The following is a 24,231-nucleotide window of genomic DNA, read 5'->3' on the forward strand; positions in this document are numbered from 1 at the left end:
CAAGTGACATTTATATATGATTAATTATATTATAAATTTATATATGAATAAATAAGAATAAGCTTGAATAAGCGGTTCTATGAGTCAGATAGTGTAGTGTGTAGTTCCAGTAGTTCTATGACCGTTCTAAAGTCCCTAGCATCTAGATATATATCATGGATATATATCTAGGTTTTTTAGACCATTCTATTAAAAAAAATTATCTTCTTCCTACTTCTTCTTAACTACTACGCGTTTTGCGACGTCCGGCCGTACCTAAGGATACTGGCCGTACCCACATTAATTTTTTAACAACTGTCTGGCCATCCAGGGTAGGGGTAGTACCCCATTAACAGGCCGGAGAGTCCTAGTAGCTTAGGCCTCTAAATTAAAACAAATCTAAAAAGAAAATATTAGGTTAAGATCTGGTTAAGATCATGATCATGGATAAGATCTAAGGTGATCTAAGGTTAAGATTAGATTAAAAAGTTTACTTTTTACCTGCTTTTTACTTATTTTTATTTTCAAATTCAAATGATTAATGAATAAAATATTAATTCCATATTTAATGAACTGAGCAAATACAAAGACATGGCGCTTAATGACGCATCTACCGCTCAAGAAGCACTGTTTGTAAAATCCACAGTTGATAATTCTTTATTAAAAGAAAAAGTTCAGGGATACGACTGGTCCCAAGGATTAGATTACAAGAAACTATTTAATAGTTTTACACATACCGGTTTTCAAGCTACAAATTTTGGATTAGCTGTCGAAGAAATAAATAGAATGATTGAATGTCGAAATTTACCCATACCAACAGATAAATATATTGATACCGAAGATGATTTTACAACAATTAAGAATAATTGTACAATTTTTTTAGGATATACATCTAATATGGTATCTAGTGGTATTAGAGAAACTATAAAGTTTTTAGTACAGCACAAATTGGTGAATAGTTAATTTATTATGTACGTATAAAATTATTTTTAAAACTAACTGGTTGTAGGTAGATTGTATAGTTACCACAGCAGGTGGTATTGAAGAAGATTTTATTAAATGTTTAGCCCCAACATTTTTAGGAGACTTTAATTTAGAAGGCAGAATGTTGAGGGAAAAAGGTATTAATCGAATAGGAAATCTGTTGGTTCCAAATGATAATTACTGCCTGTTTGAGCAGTGGGTTCTTCCAATTTTTGATCAGATGTTAATTGAGCAAAAAGGAAAAGAAATTTTATGGACCCCAAGTAAACTAATCAGCAGATTAGGCCAAGAAATTAATAACGAAGATAGCATATACTACTGGGCTTATAAAAATAAAATACCAGTATTTTGCCCGGGTTTAACAGATGGGAGTATTGGAGATATGTTGTTTCTACATACTTTTAGAAATGCTGGACTTGTACTTGATATTATACAAGGTACAGTAAATAATAAGTAGTTTTTTTGTCTAATAATTAATAATTAAGATTTTAGATGTTAGAAGAATAAATCTGATGGCTATTAAAGCTGTAAATAATGGAATGATTATATTAGGTGGCGGCATCATCAAACATCATATTTGTAATGCAAATTTAATGGTAAGACCAATGTTAGTGTCATCAAACAAAATTAATTTTTTTAAATTGTAGAAAAATGGTGCAGATTTTGCAGTATTTGTCAATACGGCCACAGAATATGATGGAAGTGATTCAGGAGCAAGACCCGATGAAGCAAAATCATGGGGCAAAATTAAAAAAGATGCCAACCCAGTAAAAATTTACGGAGAAGCTACACTCATTTTCCCCCTATTAGTTGCTCAAACATTTGCAAAAAGTTTTTTCAAGGAAACATAAAAAATAGGATTTTTCTTAATAAATATCTTTAATTTGCTTAAACAGAAACTAAAAAGTTGAAATATATAATAAACATTTAAATTACATCAAAAATATAACCCAAGAAAAGAAAATATATACAAGAAAAAAACATAATAACACTCCACAAAGAATTTACTACGATTTCTACATTTCTTTTATCAGACAAAAAGCAATTATTTCTTCATTAAAAGAAACAACACTAAAAAGGTTTGTCCATACTAAAACTTATTTGTTATATTTTATAAATATCGTAGAATTCTCTATATTAATCAATTTATATAAATTCATGTATGTATATAGCAAAAACCATATAAAAATGAAAGAATTTATCGCCAAAAGTCGACTTCAAAACATTATTATTTCTTAAGAAAATTATTAAGAGTTATTACTGAAATCTTGTGAGTTTTTGATTGTTACTTTTTATATTAAATTAATCTTAGATCAGAAAAAAAATAAAGATTATTATTATAGAATGAGCATAAATCAATTATTTTTTATTTTTTTTGCTTGCCCGTGTTTTTAGAGAGAGCAGTTGCGCAAAACATATTTCAATTGAGTTATAATATATTATATAAACAAATAGTACGGATTAAATGTATATTTCACGTGTTAGCCGTCTAATTCTTGTTGCCAGTCGTGGTTCTTGTATTTCCAACAATTATCCAAAACAATCATGGCCAGTTTCCTTATAGCGTCCGGGGGTTCTGGATGTTTGATCAGTTCTTGTAGTAATACTAAACCTTGTTCTTTTTCCACCAAGTGGCAATATTTATCAGCTAGGAAGAAAAATAAATATCAAAAATCAATTTATTCTAAAAAACGAACGTTAAAAGTCGACAGGATAATCTCAATACTTTTAAATTCATAGAATAAAAAGACTAAAAAAAGAACATAACAAAATTGCGCGACTTCAATAATCATTGGCGTCCTAATTTTATTTAAAACGTTTTAAAATATTAAGTAGAGGAGACTCAAAAATTTGTTAGAATATTAAAATTGTTAAAAATATATATATTTTTGGGTAAAGGTGTGGATCAGGTGGCTGACCTTGAAGCCCATATTTGCTGCATTTGATACCACGCAAGCGCACATCGTCGATGTTGCCAAATTGCAGTTTATTTTCGAATTATTTGCAGTTGAAAATAAATGATTTTTTGAGTGTTAATCAGTAATAACACAAATTCTATAATTAATTTTATAATTTCAGACTTATCTTGATATCCAAAATTAAAGTAAGAAGGATAATGGAGATTTTGAAGTTAAAGTATTATGTATTATGATTGTAATCGGAGTTGTAAGTAATTAATATTATAATAAGACTAACATTTATATATATATATATATATATATATATATATATATATATATATATATATATATATATATATATATATATATATATATATATATATATATATATATATATTTATATTAGAATTAAAAATTATCATTTACGGATTTTTTCTTATTGGTTTTTAACCTATTAGAATTATTTTGTATCATCAGTATGACACATTTATTACATCCAAGTTATTTAATTTCTAGTTATTTACAGGCAACAATAGTTTCGATTATATCAAATTATATGTATTGAAATACCGTATGATCGAAAAAAAACGCCTAACTAAACAGTTAATTATAGAGGTCTTTTTAAGGCCTACGTAGTTTTAATGGAATGCTATAAAACCTATTATGAACATGATATGAAGCTACAGCATTTAAAAATTCAAAAAAAGAAGAAACTTGGACTTGGACACATACCTTTTAATTTTCCGAATTTTTAATAAAGCACTTTTAAACGTAACATGATAATTTAGAGTCTAGAGCAATTAGATTAATTATAGGAATGTAGAATTTTATTTCTATTTAATTTTATTGACTATGAAAATACATAATAAGCGTTCACGTATTGTGCGAAATATTAAAATAATAATATAAATAATACCGTATGATCGAAAAAAATGTGGCGTCAGCGATGACTATGCAATGAAGATCGCTGTCATTTTATATGTAAATTTATATTGGAATTGTCCTCAATCGTCATTTCCCAGCCAGCTGGACGCCGTTTTTTTTCGGTCATATGGTATATATATTGATAAAAAAAATCACTGAAAAACACATATTTGTTTTCTACTGTAAATAATTCCAAAATAACCTGCAATCTGCCAACATTGACGATGTGCGCATGCGTAGTATCTGTGACTATATGCAGCAAAACTCGTTTCAAGGTCAGCCACCGGATCCACACCTTTACCATATTTTTGATAGAAATAAATAAGTGTATAATTATTTAATAATCAAATTACAGATATCAGTGGCGGCTCGTTACCCGTGGGACTAGTTTAGGCGACAAGGCGTTTTAGTTGCATCTATTTAAAACCCTACCCCTAATGTTACATAATATCCTAACCCAGTGCGTAAAATTATGTTATCTCTGGGTTAAAAGAAAGAATAAGAATATTTAGGACAAAACAAAAGCAAAAATAACAGCATTCAACGTAATGTCATAATGATCGACATACTGTACAAGTATGTTTTTTATCTTCTCAGATGTTATTTTAATACTTTAATAAATAAGGTAGATGAAATACATTGATAGAATTTTGAACACCCTATATGGTTAAAGATTATGATATTAATATAGCACAGTTAGTACAGACCAACTATAGTAAATACCTAGTATAGTTTTGACTTCAGGACATTTCTTGTAGTTTTAATGAATTTTTTAAAAAGGGCTGAAAAAAATGTTTTTTTATTTATTTATTAATATCTCTTAAACTATCAAAACAAATTTAATAATATCTTGAGGATTGTGTAAACTGTTTAGAAAGAAAGACAAATATGCAATAATATACAGTGTTCCATTTACAAAAAATCATCGCGATCCCCTCACTTTTTTGAGCCACCCTGTAGAAGTTAAAATGTTTTCCTGAAATATATCCTAATACATACTTTAGGTCTGCACTTAAACAAAATTCCTAAGTTTTTTTTTTATTATAGGAGCCCGACGCACTATTGCCGGACCCTATATATCATTAGTTTAGTGAAAAGTTTTTTCATTATTTTTCACGTTCTTTTGTCATGGAAGAAGGTTTTTTTTCATGGAAGAAGGTCATTTCCATGACGTCACTTCCGTCTCCAAAGCATGAATTTAAAAATACTATTACACTTCTTCCTTAGTCTTGTTATTCAATGTGCCATATTTTGGAAAATAATTTTTAAGTATAAATTTAACAAAAATTAGTTCCAAAACTTACGATAAACTTTGGTAAGATTTGCTAAAGCCCAGACGGCCCACCTTTGACATTCCGGCGTGTGATAGATCTTGACAAGATACAAAATGGGTTCAAAAGATCTATAATTGATGTTCCTCACTGAATTCAAATCCCATCTAAAATCCGAATAGACAATAAAAGAATATGAAAAATAAAACTCCATCTTATACCTGTCAATGGCTTCTACCATTTTATCCAGCACTTCCTGACGTGACGGTTCATCGACCGTCCAAACTTCTGGACCATCAGACGCTATACAAGAATAATTAATCAGAATTGCTATAAGCTTACTTATTTTTCTGAGATCGATATAAAACAATATTTAAATGTTTACCTATGTGAGATATCACTCCAGCTGCATTGTAGCTTACTTCGATGCCATCACATCTGGAATCCAAGAGACTGGAAAAAACTTTCAAGTAATCGGGCGTCATTAGGTAATGGCGAAGTTCTTTCACTTCCGCTACGTTGCCCAACAAGCCCATCATGTTCCTTAAAAGGTCATCTTTCGCTGGGAATTTCTGAAAAAATGCATTTAAATGAGTGCCTTATTTATCTAAACCCTCCTCTACACATAACGTTTCACCAACTGCTGTCAGTTCTCTACACGGTTTTCAGTTTTAAATGACAGGCAAAATAAAGAGATACAGTTACAGAATATTGAAAGTTATCGTGTAAGGGATAAATCACATAATATTGTCAAGACTTAAATAGTTTTCAACTTGGGTTTAGATCAAATTGGGAAAAAAGCACAAATAATATAATTCGAGTAAACCGATTTGATATAAGCCCAAGAGATCGGTTACCTGCATGACATCGACCGATATGTTTTTAAATAACATTAAAAATTAAACAATTAAAATACAACAATCTCGGGTCAATAATCAAACGCAGGTTACCGAAGTTCGATTTCCTCATGGTCATAGCCGGGTGAATGTAATTAGATGAAAACAGATTGAACGACGTAACCGGCGATGACCACGAGGGATAGAAAATATAAAAATATATGCGGAAGAGAGTTCGGGGTGAGTCCGTCGATGTTAATCGCATTGTTAGTCAGTTAGTTGGCTAGTCAATGAGTCGAGGTTAGTCAGTCGGTTGGTTGCGAGAGAATCAGCAGAAGACAGTAGAAGACGTTGAAGATGTTCCTGTAAGTAAAATCATAGTAGAAGAAAAATAGTAGTTGCACCCAAATATTTTCTGCCAGATTTTTCGAAATCGGCAGATTGCAGAGGGCTTTAGTTGACATCCGTCAGTCAGCCTGCGAGGTTCGAGCGCTGCGTTCCAGCACAGGAAACGGATTGACAAAAAATGAGCGCCTTACTTTTTCTATTGCTTGTCTTAATATTTCTAAAAATTGTGCTTTGATTTTTTTACATTTGCATCGGATGGAAATCGGTAATCTAATAATAATTATCAATAATGGTATATTGTTTTAATAGGAGTAAAAATTACACTTCTTGTCTTATTGATGATCTGAGACACTGAAGACGAGACAGCGCCTCAGAACGCTGAAGTTATCAGCAAATTTTTGCAACCAATTTCGAGAATAATTGAATAGCTAATCAAGATCCCAACCGTTAGCCGCCGAGGCTGCCGGACTTAGTGCCTATGGATTTTTATTTTTGCGGAAGAATAAAGGTTCTTATTTTTAAATTGCCTGTATAAGCTAGACAAGAATTAGAAGTACTTAGCGGTTATGCGAGGGTATCTTTCACCCCCACTGAGTTAATGAATTCCGCGAGAAATGTTCAAAAACGGTCTTCTCTGTCCATAGCAGAAGATGGTCGATATGTCGAACACCTATAGCGAAATCTCATGTTTTGGTTTGCTATTAATTTTTATTGTTATTAGGTATAGTTTCAATGTGTTGATGTTGTTAAATATAGTTTAAATTGTTATAACATTCTGCATCTCTCATTGCAAATATTATTTTCGTTTTAATTGCTTCTCACAGCTAGATTTTTTTTGCATTTTACAGCCGGCGCGGCGCCGTTCAAAGCCTACTTATTCAAAGTGGGCGAATTTTTAAAAACTCTATATCTCTAAGAGGAATCGAGCAAAATATGAAATATGGTATATTTTTGGAAAAGTAATTTTAAATTATTTTCAATTATTTAAAAATATACAGGGTGTCCCAAATAAAATATCATTTTTTTTGTTGATAACTCTTAAATTATCAATTTAAAAAAAATATATATTTAAACCATTAAATTCTACGTAAAGAAGTGCTTTGGAAATGATTCCACAAAAATACAAAATTTATGCATAGCAAAGAAGTTACAGCGATTTGTTATAAATGCACATTTTTGAAAAACACCCCGTAACTCCGAAACGGTAAAAGATATCGATGTGCGGTTTTCACCATCATGTTTTTGATCCAGACACCGATATTAGTTTTCGTCTATCCTATCCTATCTCCTATAGAAAAGGGTGCTTCTCTTTAAAAGCGTCGAATTTGACCCACCCTGTACATCGAAAATTGTTTCCGCAAATTATTATTCATTTTTAATTGAAAGTATTTTATAATATAATAAAATAATACTAATCCGTTTGCTTAATCCGCAAACACATATCTGCTATTCCCGAAAGGCCATCCCATAACTATCCACTTAGGAATGCGGAGCACGATCTTTATCTGTCAACCCCGAGCTCAGAACTAGTTAAAGGCTCAATACTGTACAATGCCAAAAAAATGTACAATCATCTGCCTTTGAATATCAAGTCGCTTTCATTCTTTCCCGCATTCATTTCCTCTGAAATCATACTTACTGGAGAGAGCCCTATATGCGGTAAACGACTTTTTTGTTGATGTTTAATCATGAACAATTTTGAGGTTTAAAATTTTGATCATCTCACACACTGGTCAAAGGTCAAGTATTTAAAAAATTTAAAATTTTATAACTCTTAATATCTATTTACTGCTTACTATTCTGCAATTGTCCATGTATGTACTTTTTGTAATTATATGACTTAAATTTTTTTGAATTGTATGATTTGTATTGTGTATTTTTTGTTGTTTGTATATATTTTTTTTGTGCTTTTATTTGTTTTTTGATTGCTTTGTCGATGAAGCTGTTTTGACTTTTTCCACAATAAAGTGTTGTTTGTTTTTGTTTGTTATAGTATAATCTCTTGTAAATACTGTGGACTGTGTTTTTAATGGGCAAAAACTAGTTGTATTTTTCTAATACACTATTTCAAAAACACCCTAAAGTTGATAACAAAAATGGACGAAGTTTTCATCTTACTGTATGTTTTGGTAAATATTTTTATATCCAAAATCAATGTTTATTCACTAATATTATTTTACAATAAATAATTTTCAACTGCATCAGTACAATAAATCAGTTTGATTAAATCGCTAATTGAAAAATTTACTATGAAATTAATTTCTACCAATTTCTGAATTGAGCGGGTAAAAAAAATACATCCTATAACCTATTTTTTCTTTAATGGAAATCAATCATCAAAAACACCAACTTTAGAGTGAAAAGTGTGTAAACATAAAGATTTGCTATAGAAAATTCTACGTCATATTGTTACGGATTCCGTGGGTCCACTAATTTAAACTCACGATAAAATACTTAACGAATTTATTTTTCTCACAATTTATACTAATTTAACACACAACTAACTATTTATAAAATTCCTTCGCCAAATTGTCCGATTCGCAATTTAAAACGCGGTATTTTCAAACTTCAAACTCCTGAACTGCCGATTACGCGCGTTTATATAAGGTTCCGTCTGGAATGTTCTAAAATTACTTTATGCCATCTACCAGTAGATTCTATTGTTTCGTTCGTTTACTTGTCGACTTGATTAAGAGATGGTGCCTCAACAAAAATGTCTTCAGATTTCTTGACAATGTAGGCAACCAGCAATACACGTTTTAGTTACTCGCTTCTCCGACAGATGGCGCCACATACACCGTGACAATATTATAGTTTTTTTTCATTTAATGACTCTTAAATCTTCTAAATTGATTATACCCAATATCAGTCCAGTTAACTCATTAACTTAATAGACATACTAAGATATTCTTTGATCAAAATTGGTGTTTGCGTGTTGTGGGAAATTTGATTTAAATATCTCTAAATACATAAAAATATATTTTTGCCGCATTTCTTCCCATCCTTCAGATACAGAAGATTATTTCATACGTTTGAAAACGTTTTTAGAGCCAAAACGCGCGAAATTAGATTTCATTGTTACAAAACACATGATATCTCGTCGACGGCGGCCGCCAGGCGTACACAAGCAAGATCAAAATCGCGACGCCTATAAACCGCCTCGTGTGTTTTGGCGCTTACTCTTCTCTCTTTGTTCAGTACATTATACACGTATTGTACTCTTGTTACGTACGGAAATCCAGACACAAACCCGACCCTTGTCTGGAGGGTATTTTATGGTTTTTATTATATTTTTTAAGTGTTTAGTTTTATTTTTGTTTTTTTTTACTAATTTTATTAAGTTTAGTCTAAATAAATACTTGCTGCCAGCGACCTCATTATTTGACTCAAAATCTGGTCACTTTAATCTAACTTAATCTTTATACTGCGATTTAACCATCATATTAACAATTTGTGCTATTGAGCTAACAAATAGAATGTATTTTCATACCTCTAGACACCACAAGAAATATTGCATTCCGTTATTCTCCAGGAACTTTTTACAGTTTGAAGGTGTCTCGTCCGTGACGTTCCACATTGTCGACCATGCCACTTCCAATACATCATCGCAATAACCTCTTTCCAATCTCTCCGATATCAATGAAATCATTTTCTAAAAAAGTAAACAAACAATTTGAAATTTAATAAATAAAAAATCTTAGTATGGATTTATATACGTTTATAGCACCCAATTCGCCTAATCTGACTTTTTGGTATCCATCCACTTGACACGCCAAAGAATTTAATAGATATATTCCGATTCTCTGGACAAAACTTTCAGCTGTCATTCCATGGACCGAATATAGTAAGACATCCACCAATCTCTCATATTCAAAAAGCTAAAAAATATTTTTAAACAGTATTATACAATAATTGGAAAATAAAACCGCCTCAAAGTTGCCTTTGCAATAACAATCAATACTAATTTCTATCGAGCCGATCTGTATACCGGGTGTCCCAATATTTCGTGGACATAGTCCTATTACATATTTTTGGAATCAAAATAAGTTCATGGACAGGATTTATCTCTATATAAAAGTGCTTTGTTTGTTCGTCACATGGCATCAAACTTTAAAAAAATAATTTTTTAAGTTTTTAAGATACCCCACATTTTTTAAGATATTTTAAGAACCGTTATTCCGATTTTAATGAGATTTGGGGTACCTAAATTTTTCTAAGCGCTTTAACAATTGATTATCACAAAAATCAAGAAAAAATACGAAAAGAGTGAATACTGTCCCCACCGCTACATAAATTTAGTAGAAATATTTTCCAAGTTCACCGACGATTCATTTTTTTTTCGTAAAATAGTCCTTCTAGTATTTACTGCCATTTTGTCCTCTGTAAAAAATAGCCACCACGCATACTTTACGAGGATTTTTTTTCCAAAGCTGACTTACAAAAAATATTTCTTTTAGAACCAAGCTATGTAGGCCCATAAAATCTAGTATGCGATAATGATATAATTGGCGAACATATGTGAGTGTTATTTTAGTATCACAAATGATATTTGACAACAGGCTTCATAAATTTTAAATTAATTAACGTTCGGGTTGGTTAGGGTTTATTTTTGATTGATGCCGTCTAAGGCTAAAAACATAGTGGAGCGACGAGGAGAGCGGCGAGCAAGCAGCGCGACGTCGCGTCCAAAACAAACCTGTGAAGACAAGTACGCGTGAACATAGTAAAGCGATCTGCTCGCCGCTCTACTATGATTTAGCACCTCGAGGCTCGATCGACGCAATATCGCGCTGCTTGCTCGCCGCTCTCCTCGTCGCGCCACTATGTTTTTAGCCTAACGGAAAAAAGAGGATTTTTTTATAGATGTAAATTGTGAACAATTAAAATATTTTGATTCAAAAAATACGTAGTTGTTCTATGTCCACGGAATATTGGAACTCCTTGCATATTTGGTAGGTCTACTTTGGAAAAAAAATTTAACGTTTTTTTGTTAAAGCGATGTGGTGTGTTTTACAAGAGACAAAAATTGGCGCCGGGAGGCACGTATAGCCGCCCATACTAAAATATGTAAATATGTTAATAAAAAGCTGGTAGGCAGTTCTTTTAGTTTCAAAGTAAAGGAATTTTTCCAATTTTGGTCCGCCCATCTTCGCCCCAGATGGCGGGGCGCGTCCGATGGGAGAACGGACTACGGAAACACGGAATATCTCAAAAACTGCGACTCTGACGGATTTTGATGTTATTACAAATTTTGTTGCAAATATTATTCCTAATCTTAAATTGAAAACCGCGTTTCGCTAGCTACTGTAATTTTGGAGTTACGATTTTTTTAAATTTTTAACCCCCTCCCATACCCCCTTAGCAACCACCCCACCCCCACCAAAAACTAATGGCCAGATTCTCGGGTGCCACAGTATTTTTGTGCCAAATTTGGTTAAAATCGGTTTAGCGGTTTTTGAGTTATCGTGTTACAGACGGACAGACAGACAGACACCATGAAAATATTTTGTATTTAGGTTATTTATGACCCAAATAACTCATTTTGAGTGACATTCGAACGGGCATTCGAATAAAAACGGCGTCAGCGATGGCTATGAGATGACGATCGATGACATTTCCCATATAATTTTACATATAACATGACAGCGATCTTCATTTCATAGCCATCGCTGACGCCGCTTTTATTCGATCATACGGTAGTGCTCAAATATGCTTATAAGGGTACGTTTTTTTTCGATCGTATGATACATGTAACACCACCCTAGTATATTTCAAATAAAGTTTCAAAAAAATAAATACAATAATAATTTAATTTTAAATTTGTTACATCATCAATATGTTTGCTTACCACATCTAAAGGTATTTTAAATTGACACAAAGTCAAACAACCATTACGCATCATTGTTTCATCATTCCTATGTATACTCATACCATTAAGAAGCGTTGATATAATTTTTCTTTTAACATGTACGGCATCATGCAATTCTCTGTCTGTTCCTTTTACTATATAAAACAGTGTTGCACTGCAAATTTTCAATGTAATATAAATAAGGTGGAATATTTACAATAAATATTACATACCTTCCTGAAATTTGTATATGCCTTTCATGAAGGTGTCTGTTCATTGATTCCAACACCACATTTAAAGCTTGTCCTATATATTGGCACGTCTCAAAACGAAATAAATGGAATAGTTCATTTAAAACTTTTTGTAACATCTCTGTTCGTTCCATATAGGCTAGAGCAGATATTAAAATTTGCTCTTCGTTAGCATTTCCTGCAACCTAGATAATATTTTAGAATTAAATCAGTTCAAGTCTAAAAAATTATTTACCAATTCAGCTGGTATATCATGTCTTAAACAAGCATCATGAGAGGTTTCATATAAACCCAAAAAATGAAAAGGGTTGTTTACTCTTGACTCTAGTCCTGTTATATCCGACCCTCTTGACTTTACTGTTTCTGCTATACCTGTACCAGCCAAATTCGTTCCAGATATATCCAGAGATGTTAAATGAAACAGCTCTGTTACTATTGTTTGTAGTGTAAGTGTAGGTAGAGGAAATTTTCTATTTTCATCTTTGCTCTGCGATATATCTAAGTGTGTCAACGCTTTAAGCTTACAAATAGATGGTATCATCAAATCTATACCATTCACATTGTACAATATCAGACTGCGTAAATTTTCTAGATGTTCTGAATACTCAAATCTGCCTAGACTACTGCAATTACTTAAATCTAAGTATGTCAAATTAGTTATTGGGTTTAAAAGTAGGGTATAAAACTGTGGAGATAATCCTTGACAACATCTTAACGTTAATCTACGTAAATTTAGAGCCAGAAAGATGTAGTTTTGTTTCAATTGACTTAAAACGCCGAAAACAGATTGGGGGAAAACTTTCACTTCTTCTCCGATATTTAATGAGATCAAACTTGACCCATAAGATGTTATATGTCGAAGACAATTATGGGTAAGATCTTTACTGTGAGCTAACTCTAGCTCTACTAACTGATGACTTAACAACACTTTTAAATCGTGATCTTGTATATCGCTTTTACGCAAGCGAACTCTTTTTAATCTAGTGTTTTTAACATCTTTAAAAATATTAATAAAATGAGAGTCTACAATGCACAAACTTTGATAGCGCACATTCAACAGTCTTTCACAAATTTCCACGGGTAATGATATACCATCTTTTAGTTTCAAGTTGCCTGAGTAACCGGTATATTCACAAATCGAATCGAGGTTTTTATCGATATAGTTGAAGCATATATCAATCAGCTTTTCAGGGGCAGAGGAGTTACAGAAACAACAGGCATCTGCTGGTATAACGGCGGAGTGTCGACATATGCTTTGGGGCATCTGGAAATTGGGTAAATAGGTAATCAGTAAAATAAATGTTTACTACTGATCGAATTTACATACCTTTACGTTTTTATTTTGATATTATCATGACACCGACGTATCTAAAATATCAGTATGAATAGATTATGGCTATTATTGCAAAATATGTGCTAAACGTTCATTATTATAAATATATTGAAATTCCAGATGTTTTGGCAAAACTATTTTTGTTGTGAGAAGATATGACATTTCTGATATTTTTGACAATTCACAATCTATCAGCTGATTTTGACATTTGTAGAGGTCATTCAAATAAAGAGGTGTATTGTATATTTCTCTGAGATACTTTTTAATTTTATAATTCTGTGTTTATAATTCTTTTATCACAGAAAACATATCATTAAATCTTTTGTATCTTAAATTATTTTAATAATATAATAGTGAAAAAGTTTTATGGAAACAATCGTTTTTTGTCGTTTCAGATAAACATAATATTTGAAATTGATGCTTTAACACAGATACTGTTTCATTAAAAACAATTCTATTTTAAACGTTATTGTGATACATAGAACATGGCGTATAAAGCAAGGTATCTATTTGAATAATATTTTGTTCAATAAAGTAAGTTTATTAATATTTTTCAGGCTTAAAGAATTTGATTCAGTTCTCAGTCAGAATGTTATAAACATAACCATATTGAAGTCATTAACATTTCATGGTAAGTTTTATCAGTTTCTAGCAGAGGTTTCTAGCGAATAAGAACAAAGTATGCCAGCTGTGTTGAAGTAAATTTTCTATCCATTTAATTACCTATATGATTCCTATTTTTTTTCTCTCTAAAAGGTATCCCTGATGATCAAGGTAAAAGAGCTCTCTGTTGGAAACTCTTATTAAATTATTTACCTTTGGAAAGAGAAAAATGGACTGATTTTTTAGAGGAAAAAAGAAAATTATACAAACAATTTATAGGTAATTTATTCCTCTTAATTTACATTAAAACTTTTAATTCTTAAAAATTCTCAGATGAAATGATTGTGATGCCGGGTGAAAACGAAGCTAATGGAGATGTAACTTTTGGAGACCATCCTTTAAGCATTAACCCAGATAGTCAGTGGTCCACCTATTTTAAAGATAACGAAGTTTTATTACAAATAGATAAAGATGTTAGAAGGTAACATTTGTAATAAAGAATTTATTTATTATACCATGATTAAAACTCGTAGACTATGTCCAGATATATCGTTCTTTCAACAACCTACAGATTTTCCTTGCGAAGAAATAGTGAATAGTAACGAAGTCAAAAGATTGCATACAAGAGTACAAAGAAGAGTTTTAAACTGTGCCAATGTTGAAAGAAAAGGTTTGGGTATTACCAAGGTGAGAAATTATTCATATAGTATAATCACTTTTTTTTAACCAAAGACCACAAAACTCTGTTTCTCTTACATGCAACTTATTTTAGTAGCAGGTAAATTTGTACTTTTCACTAATTGTAGTGAGTATCATCTGTTTTATGCAATGGTAATTGTATCTTTTATATGTGTGTATAGATAGCACTTTTGGTTAAAAAAGCTAACGAGGATTATGCACCAATGGCTGAAGGCAAAGAAGCTCACTGGGAAGTTGTAGAAAGAATCTTATTTTTATATGCCAAAATGAACCCAGGACAAGGATATGTTCAAGGAATGAACGAAATAATTGGACCTATATATCATGCTTTTGCCTCAGATCCTGATATATCATTTAGAGGTAATAGAGGTGTAGGAAAATCAATAAAAGTTAGCATGCATATCATCAAAGTATTTGACGAATGCGCGTTGCAATGTTGCCATGACCTTCTTTTACTTTGACTTGTGACAAGTAGTGTCAAAAAAAAATTGTAATTGTATCACTGATATTTCACTTTAATTTCAGACACCACACATATAAAACTATTTTTTAATCTACATAATAATAACACACAATAACACATAACACAAACCAATTTTAACTGAAAGAAGTTATTAGCAAGTGTTCTCAGTGAATACTGAAAACTGTAATGTTCTAATTGCTTAACGTTAATCTTTACTTTTTGTGAGATCCTACTCAGTCTGTAAACTGATATACCAATTTGGTCATTTTAGAAGTGTGGTCTGGATTTTAACGTGTAAGACAGAATAATATAAATGACTGGTTGCTGGTTGACAGGCAGAGAGACAAAATCAAAAGCGGCATACAGTGTTGCCGGTTTTTACGTTTGTAGGAAAATTTGTATAGAAAAAAAAATAAACTATTTTAAAAACTTTCATGTATACTTCTGAAATGAAGATAATATATCTAAGCTAAATATAATCTATTACATCTGTAGTAAAATGAAATAACTAATTGTGAAAAATAAGGTTCCAACCCTAGATGCAACATTTCCATAAACGCCTACTTGTGCGGTTTGAACTTTTGATGCAAAATCCGGCAATACCGCATAGAAGAAATGTATCGACCATGGTATCAACCCAACTTTTATCTCGTTTTAATACATTTGTTTTTCCATTAAGCTGCCTACATCACTGTCTTATACGTTAAAATCCAGGCCACACTTCTAAAAGGACCAAATTGGTAGGTATATGAACAAAATGCAGATTTCAAATGTGCCAATAAATCTCAAATAAAATTGAAAATCACAAATGTCAGATTAGAAAAAAATAATAAAATCGAAAGCAATAAATATAAAAAATCTCTTAACAATTTTTGCCATGACCACCACAGATTTATGAAGTTATGACCACCAACATAACAGCTTTTTTTATCAGCCAGTTCCTTTAACTTCGTTCCTTTTACTTGATGCGTGCTGTATTTTTTAAACCAGGATATAAGACTATAAGAAAAAGGAAAAAGTGCGGTCTAAAGCTCCATTCAGAACCTTGAAATTAGTGGAATAAATTAATGGTTTCAATTATACTTTTTACTTAAGAATTTACGATCATTCACAATGTATTAAAAAATACAATTAAAATTAATAAAATATCTTAGAAACAGCTTGCGTTAAGGTGTGATTCCCTTTTTCATGATAATTTGACGTTTCGTGCAGTATGAGACTCCATTATGTCGTCTATATTCAGTGACCTGTGCCAGACACGGTCAAGTTAGCCTTGGTCCAATCTATCAACATACTTAATTTCATTTAAATCAGACGAATTTTTCGCCATTATGGCACCCTCTGTATTTTTTACTATATTCGGTAGAAAATAACACTCTGAATAGAATGGCATATCATATGTCAACTTTTGACATTTTCGCATATGGTTTATTTTAAATTATAACTTGCGGTTTGTAACGAAAATTTGACTTGAAATACCAAGTGTGTGGTATCAAATTATTCATAAAAACATGCTTTTTCCAAATATGCTAATGAGCCACCCGCGTTCCATTTGAAAAAATTAAAATACGATTTGAGCATTTTCTAACTGGCCAGGACAAGACACTAAAAACATTAGACTATCAAATTTATTTTTCCAAGGCTCCTTGCTTAAGAATTCGTGTTTTTAATATAGCCGTGGCACTGTAGATTGAATTTTAAAATTCGGTTTTTTATTAAGCGAGAATGCCAAAAGTGGACATATGATATGTGATTCTGTTCAGAAATGTCATTTTCTATCGAATAAAGTAAAAAAATACCGAGGGTGCCATTTAAAAATCAAAAGTTGTAGTAATTTCTGGTAAAACAGGAAGTGACCAAAAACAATTGAATGCGTCAATCAATCCTAATTTATGTCATATAGTAACATACCAAATATCGTTTCTTTATCTGAAAAAGTAAAAAAGTTATTATAGGGGTGAGCCACTTTTGAGACGCACCCGGTATATACCTGCCCCGCTGGGAGCAGGATCAGGTTTGGCAGAGTGTTTGGCAAAACCTATGGGCAACACCATGCTAGACCTATCACTGTCGGACATATCAGCTTATGTTAAAAGATTGGGTCTTGAGGGGTGAACTTCTTTTTCTGTATAAAGAGTTTGTAGTACTGGGCCACATAGGCCCTCGCGGCAGCAGTGGTGTTAGTAAATACAGTACAAATACAATGTGAGCGACGGTGCACACGGTCCCACCCTGCAAAGTTGGATGCGACGTTTCGTTTACATCTTCATCAGGGTGGGTGGACAGACGGACAGAGAGAAGTTTCACTTCAAATATGTGCACATAGTAAACACAATTTTTTTGTTTTATAAGTTAAGTATTAGGATACAACTGTTGCTAATGTATTCTATTAATTTTAATTGTATTTTTTAGACACTTTGAATGATCATAAACTAAAAAGTACCGTATGATCGAATAAAAACGGCGTCAGCGATGGCTATGAAATGAAGATCGCTGTCATTTTATATGTAAATTTATATGGGAAAATGTCATCGATCGTCATTTCCCAGCCAACTGGACGTCGTTTTTTTTCGATCATACGGTATAAATTATTAGTAATAGTCTCGACGTCTTTGATGACATAACAGTGGCGTGCAAACTTTTATTGATTTCTCTATAGATCAAATGTTATAATTCACGAAGCTAGAATTTTTTAGAATTTTTTTAGAATTTAGAATGAGTGGGAGGGGGGTTAATCACTTCGACCTTACAGATCCATTGTGTCCCCCTTTCTTGAATCATAACTCATCATACAGTCCCAGGGCTTTGACAAAAGCCAGTATCTGGGACGGTTTTATAGAGGGTAGTTCTCCATCTCCAATATCAGTCGTACCAAAATTCATGGCACGAATGGTTGTCGTCTTGGGTCACTCAGTGATGAGGTGTACTGGTGTTACCCCATCTTCCCCACAGAATCTGCATTCGCCGTTTCTTCTTAGTTTCAATCTACTGAGGTGTTCATTGAGGAGACAGTGCCCTGTTAAAAACCCCGTGACAATCCGAAGATTGTTCTTACTCAGACCCAGGAAGGTCTGTGATTTTTCTTGATCATAAGCCCTCAGAAACTTCTTCGAGTGTCTTAGACCATTGCAAGATTTCCATTCCAGGTTGCGGATGGAATCTTCCAAGTTCTTTAGTTCCGCCTTGAGTTGGTTACCACTTGGAAAGCAGAACGGTTCTGGTCCACTTAGTGGAGTGTTCGCTCCTTTCCTAGCTAGATTATTTGCTTTTTCATTGCCTTCTATCCCTTGGTGAGCAGGCACCCAGTGTAGGAGGACTTTGTTTTCTTTGCCTAATTTATTCAGCTTCTCTATGCATTCTTTGACCAATTTCAAATCGATTGATACTGAGTTGATCGCCTTTAACGCTGCTTGACTATCAGATAAGATGGCTATTTCTTGTTTCCGATAGTTCCTATCTAAGATAAGTTGTACGCATCTCTCGATAGCGTAGATTTCTGCCTGTAGGATACTAGGGTAAGTGCCCATTGGTTCGGAGTAATTAGCTCTCGGCGCAAACACTCCGATCCCTGTTCCCGTATTGGTTTTGGAAGCATCAGTATACCAAGTTATGGTATGGTCTTTTAACTGCTGGGCAAGCGTTTCGCTCTTCCAATCCTTCTTGTTGCTCAATACTACATTGACATGTTTGTCAAAGTTGTACGTTCTTGGCATATCGTCCACTGGGAGTTGCAGGAGTGGTATTTCCTATTTGAGAGTGTTCCAAGCCCCTGATCTGACAATTCTCCCAGTACTAATTCCGTTAGTGATCATTCTAATCATTGTCGCATTGGCATATCTACCAATGACAATGTGCAGTGGTGTTAGATCTAGAATGACCTCCATTGCTGCTGTTGGACAGGTTCTCATGGCTCCTGTGATGCAAACACATGCTAGTCTCTGGACTTTGCATAGGTTTAGCCTTGCCATCCGTTGCTCTAGTTTTGTGTACCAGGCAACTGCTCCATAAGTAATCATGGGTCTTACTATCATGGTATACATCCAGCGCAAAATGTTAGGGGAGCAGCCCCATCTATTTCCGGCCAGTCTTCTGCATATCATGAGAGCCTTTATGGCTTTGCTGGTAGTGTTCTTAATATGCCTGTTCCACAGGAGTTTACTGTCCAGGGTTATTCCCAGGTATTTAACTTCCTGTGTTGGCAGTATTTCCTTTCCATCTAGTTGGATTCTTTTCAAGTTTTTCAGACTTCGCCTTCTGGTGAATGGCACTATCGCGGTTTTGTCTGAGTTGATACTCAGCCCGACAGTCCTACACCATCTCTCAGTGATACGGAGTCCTCTTTGGATAATATCACACAAGGTGCCTTCATGTTTCCCCCGAGCGATCATGACTATGTCATCTGCATACCCAATGCAGTGTATTCCCGCTAGAGTTAATTCATCTAGTAGTTCATCCACCACCAAGCTCCACAGCAAAGGGGAGGTTACTCCACCTTGTGGAGTTCCTTGCGTTGTTTTAACAGCTACAGTTTTGGTGCCCATCTGAGCCTCTGCTGTTCGTGTTGACAGCATTTCCCAAAACCAGCGAATAATAGTTCTGTTCACCCCTCTTGTTTCTAGAGATCGCCTGACCACCTTATGTGGTATATTGTCAAACGCCCCCGCAATATCCAAGAAGGCACAAATTGCTGTTTCTTTGCTATCCAGACTTGTCTGTATTAGCTCCGTTAATTGGTACAGAGCAGTTTCTGTGGATCTGCCCGTTCTATATGCATGCTGACTATCATGCAGTGGTTTAACCTTTAGATGATTTTCTCCAATATGGTTGTCAACTACTTTCTCCAGCGTTTTTAGTATGAACGATGTGAGACAAATAGGCCTAAATGACTTGGGATTTGTCCAGTCAGTTTTGCCTATTTTGGGTATGAAGATTACTTTTGCTCTTCTCCATGTGGTTGGTATATATCCCATCGCTAGACTGCTTCTTGTAATGCTTAGTAGATGGTGAGTAGCTATTTGCTGACCCTCCTTTAGAAGGGCAGGAAAGATCCCATCCACTCCTGCTGCTTTATAGGGCTGAAAGGTGTCGATCGCCCATTTCAGCTTTTGTTCTGTTATTACTAGCTTGGCCACTTCCCGATCTTCCCTGCAAGGATTGTGGGGTTCAGTGGGAGCTACATAAGTATCAATAGGTATGCTACCTGGAAAGTGTGTATAAAGTAGGAGATTTGCTTTCTCTTCCTCTCCCTCCGTGTAGCTTCCGTCCGATTTCTTAAGTGCCATGTTGGGGATAGATCCACTCTTGGCCATAGCTTTGTGTAATCTAGCTGCATCAGGAGTAGAAGTGATGTTTTCGCAAAAGGATCTAAAGTCAGACCGCTTTGCCCTTCTTATCTCCTTCTTATACTCAGTTAATTAATCGCTGTAGAGCTGCCATTCGCCACTGGATTTAGTTCTATTAAAGAGTCGTCGGACCTCCGATCTAAGTTTGGCCAACTTCTTGTTCCACCAGGGCTTGTTGTTACTTTTTGTATGCCTTTACTTGCGGGGCAACTAGATTCATATGCATCCAATATTGCACCGCTGACTTCCCTTGCGTACCATTCTAGATGCAGATGGTTTCTGGCCCTACTTGCATCTATACGGTTTAGGTTGTCTACGAGATTGGTGTTATACATGTCCCAGTCTGTTTTTCTTGGATTCCTTCAAGTTTCTGTTTGGAGTGTGATTCCTCCTAATTTGAACTCGATGATTCTGTGATCTGATAGGGAGGGTTCCGTTGAGACCCTCCATTGTTTCACGTAACTGATTACACCAGCACTCCCGATTGTTAAATCTAACACTTCTGCCCGCGTTTTTGTCACAAACGTGGGGCTGTTCCCTACATTGAGAACTTCAAGATTGCATGCTAAGAGGAATTCAAGTAAACACTCACCTCTAGTGTTAGTGTTAGTGCTTCCCCATACCTCATTGTGTGTATTGGAGTCGCATCCCAATAGCAGAGGTAGTCGCCGTTGGCTGCAGAATCGCACGAGCTCCCGTACCTCCGGAGGCGGTGCCTCCCCGTCACCCGGAAAGTAAGCAGAGGCAATCACGATGTTTTTACTACAATCCTCGATATTAAGCTGAACCATGATAGGAACAAGATCTCGGGTTGTAAATTCTGAAACACATGTGTAGTTAATGTCCTTTCTTATAAGAATACAGGCTCGGGGAAATTCCTGCCTGTTATCATATACTACCTTTGAATTTTTTCCAGACAAACCTCTAATTTGTCCCTGATACACCCAGGGTTCCTGGGCTAGTACCATTGCATAATGATTTTTCTCAAAGAGTCTTGCTATTGTAGCGGAAGACCTTTTTGCATGGTGAAGGTTTATTTGGGATATCCCATGCATTGGGGGGGTGGGGGGGAGGAAGAAAGGATGTTGGGTTTAGAGGTTCACGAAGTTCTTCACGAAGCTAATTAAATATTATAAATTTTAGAATTTGCGGAGGCTGATAGCTTTTTTTGTTTTACAAATTTAATGTCTGAAATACGTGATTTCTTCATAAAAAGTCTAGATGAAACAGATCATGGTATAAATAAAATGATGAGCAGAATGTTGACTCAATTAAAAAATAATGATCTTGATGTCTGGCTGAGATTCCAACAAATGGATTTAAAACCTCAATATTATAGTTTTAGGTAATATTCAGAAAATATTAAAACAGTACCATAATGCTTACGTATTATTTTTTAGGTGGATTACATTATTATTGTCACAAGAGTTTCCCTTACCAGATGTTTTGAGGATATGGGATTCACTTTTTTCTGATGAAAACCGTTTCAGTTTTCTCATTTATGTTTGCTGTGCAATGATTGTGTAAGTTCTCATTTGATTGAACAAAATTCTCAGTTAATGAAGGTATTAATTGCAGTATATTAAGAAATCAACTGTTGGAGGGAGATTTTTCCTCAAACATTAAATTACTACAGAATTTTCCTCCGATGGATGTTCAAATTATTTTGTCTAAAGCTGTTGAATTGTCTCGAAAAAAGTTCTGATATTTACCTAAAAACACCATTGATTGATTTTTACACCAACACCATTGATAAATTATTTAGACTCATTACTCAATTTTAGAAAGGCTCATAATATACGTAATATCAATCTGTAAGTGTATATTTACTTTAATTTTAGGTATTAAAATATGATTTATTACTTTTTATATTTGTAAATATATGCAATTATATTTTTCTATTAAAAACAACATATTTTATTTAAAATTGATAATTTCAAACGTTCAGGTAACCATTTAAAATTATTAGTTACTGTGCGTTACTGTTTTTATTATAATTCGCCACTGCTTCTTGCGCTTTTGATAGATTTAAATTTGATTTTCCAGCTTGTGATCTGATCTCTTCCTCAACAGCCTTATTTACAGTCTTTGTAATTATCTGCTTAAGTTTATGGGCCTCTTGAAAGCCCTGTTTCTTTGGCTTAATAGGAGCATCTACAAATAGCTTGAAATTAAATAATACCGGTGCTTGTCAGATATAACACCCTCCGAATTTGGCATTTATTTATATATCAGTCTAAAGCATACATTTAAATAAGAATTTTAAGCAAAAAAAAATTGCGGATGAACCACAATTTATTGAAAAATAAATAAATTAAAAGTGCATTTTTAGATTATGGTGAAGGTGTATAAGCGTGTAATTATTGTAAAATATGACGATTATACGCATTTTTCTATTAATATAAAGGTCAGAATTAATCATTGAGAAGCATTAATAAGTCATAAATCAAAAATAGAGTTGGTGATAACTTTTGTAATATTTGCCTGATCGATTTACTCTTTCGATTCAAACTTGCCGCCGGAGCCGTCTGTCATCATTTGTTGTTAAGGATGTAAGCTGCGTAAGCATTGTTGCCAAAGTTATTTTTTCTTTGTATGATACCTTTGTAGGATACATCATACATCCGTATGATCGAAAAAAAACGGCGTCCAGTTGGCTTGGAAATGACGATCGATGACATTCCCCATATAATTTTACATATAAAATGACAGCGAATGTTCATTACATAGCCATGGCTGGCGCCGTTTTTTTCGATCATACGGTACGTTACATGATACAAAAAAAGAGTTGAAACCGAAAGAGTTTTGATTGCGCTGGTTTCAACCTTTTCGTGAGTGTGTTAATCTTTTGTTATGTTTTTTTTTTATTTTAATACGAATCTGATTGCTTTCACTTGATTTTACGTGCCGGTCGCCGGACGAACAAATCCTTATACAGTAGCGCTGTCACGATAAGAACAGATTATAAGTTATTTTAAAATCAAGACATTGAAAGCACTTAGATTCGTATTAAAATATAAAAAAAAACAACAGATTAACCCCCAAAGAAGTTGAAACCAACGCAATCAAAACTCTTTCGTGCAACTTTGTAGTTATAAATAGTCAGATCTCGTAGGTAAAATATGAGCTATGGGTAGGAGCAGTTCCTCAGGCGATCGCCTTTTCTTGATTTTAAAATAATTTATAATCTGTTCTTAACGCGAGTTTTCTTCCGACCAGCACGTGTTTTTTTAATGAACCTTTCAAGAAGAAATGAATGAATCTGACAACGCCGACAAAATTTGGAGAAGTTTTTGCATAAAAAGTAGCCTGTTGTAGCAATAATTAGATGTTTATTTTTTCATTAAATTATGGATCATCCACACTTTTTTTTGGCTTGAAATACTTATTTCGATGTATGCTTTCGAGTGATATAAAAAAAAGTACAAAATTCGGAGGGTGTTATATCT

The 24,231-nt window shown here is 33.6% G+C and overlaps 3 protein-coding genes across 3 annotated transcripts; 2 read left to right on the forward strand and 1 right to left on the reverse strand.

Annotated features, from left to right (window-relative positions):
- The first annotated feature begins 402 nt into the window (after positions 1-402).
- On the forward strand, positions 403-2,309 carry LOC115878168 (probable deoxyhypusine synthase). The gene is made up of 4 exons (XM_030894559.1): positions 403-930; positions 989-1,400; positions 1,456-1,559; positions 1,611-2,309. The coding sequence occupies exons 1-4, from the start codon at positions 571-573 to the stop codon at positions 1,812-1,814; spliced, it is 1,080 nt and encodes a 359-aa protein (XP_030750419.1). The 5' UTR covers positions 403-570; the 3' UTR covers positions 1,815-2,309.
- On the reverse strand, positions 1,832-13,874 carry LOC115878166 (protein zer-1 homolog). The gene is made up of 10 exons (XM_030894557.1): positions 13,670-13,874; positions 12,578-13,606; positions 12,325-12,527; positions 12,092-12,266; positions 9,960-10,121; positions 9,734-9,895; positions 5,445-5,631; positions 5,281-5,362; positions 5,093-5,226; positions 1,832-2,611 (listed from the first exon to the last, which is right to left on the reverse strand). The coding sequence occupies exons 2-10, from the start codon at positions 13,604-13,606 to the stop codon at positions 2,445-2,447; spliced, it is 2,301 nt and encodes a 766-aa protein (XP_030750417.1). The 5' UTR covers positions 13,670-13,874; the 3' UTR covers positions 1,832-2,444.
- Positions 13,871-22,695, forward strand: LOC115878167 (TBC1 domain family member 13). Its single transcript, XM_030894558.1, has 10 exons — positions 13,871-13,908; positions 14,071-14,177; positions 14,233-14,306; positions 14,432-14,557; positions 14,612-14,759; positions 14,812-14,965; positions 15,139-15,337; positions 21,926-22,127; positions 22,183-22,305; positions 22,361-22,695. Exons 2-10 carry the CDS (start codon positions 14,161-14,163, stop codon positions 22,485-22,487), a joined length of 1,170 nt encoding a protein of 389 aa, XP_030750418.1. The 5' UTR covers positions 13,871-13,908; positions 14,071-14,160; the 3' UTR covers positions 22,488-22,695.
- The last annotated feature ends 1,536 nt before the right edge of the window (positions 22,696-24,231 follow it).

This window comes from Sitophilus oryzae, unplaced genomic scaffold (assembly GCF_002938485.1).
Source record: "Sitophilus oryzae breed Bouriz unplaced genomic scaffold, Soryzae_2.0 scaffold_1500_pilon_pilon, whole genome shotgun sequence".
In the NCBI taxonomy this organism is placed as follows: Eukaryota; Metazoa; Arthropoda; class Insecta; order Coleoptera; family Curculionidae; genus Sitophilus; species Sitophilus oryzae.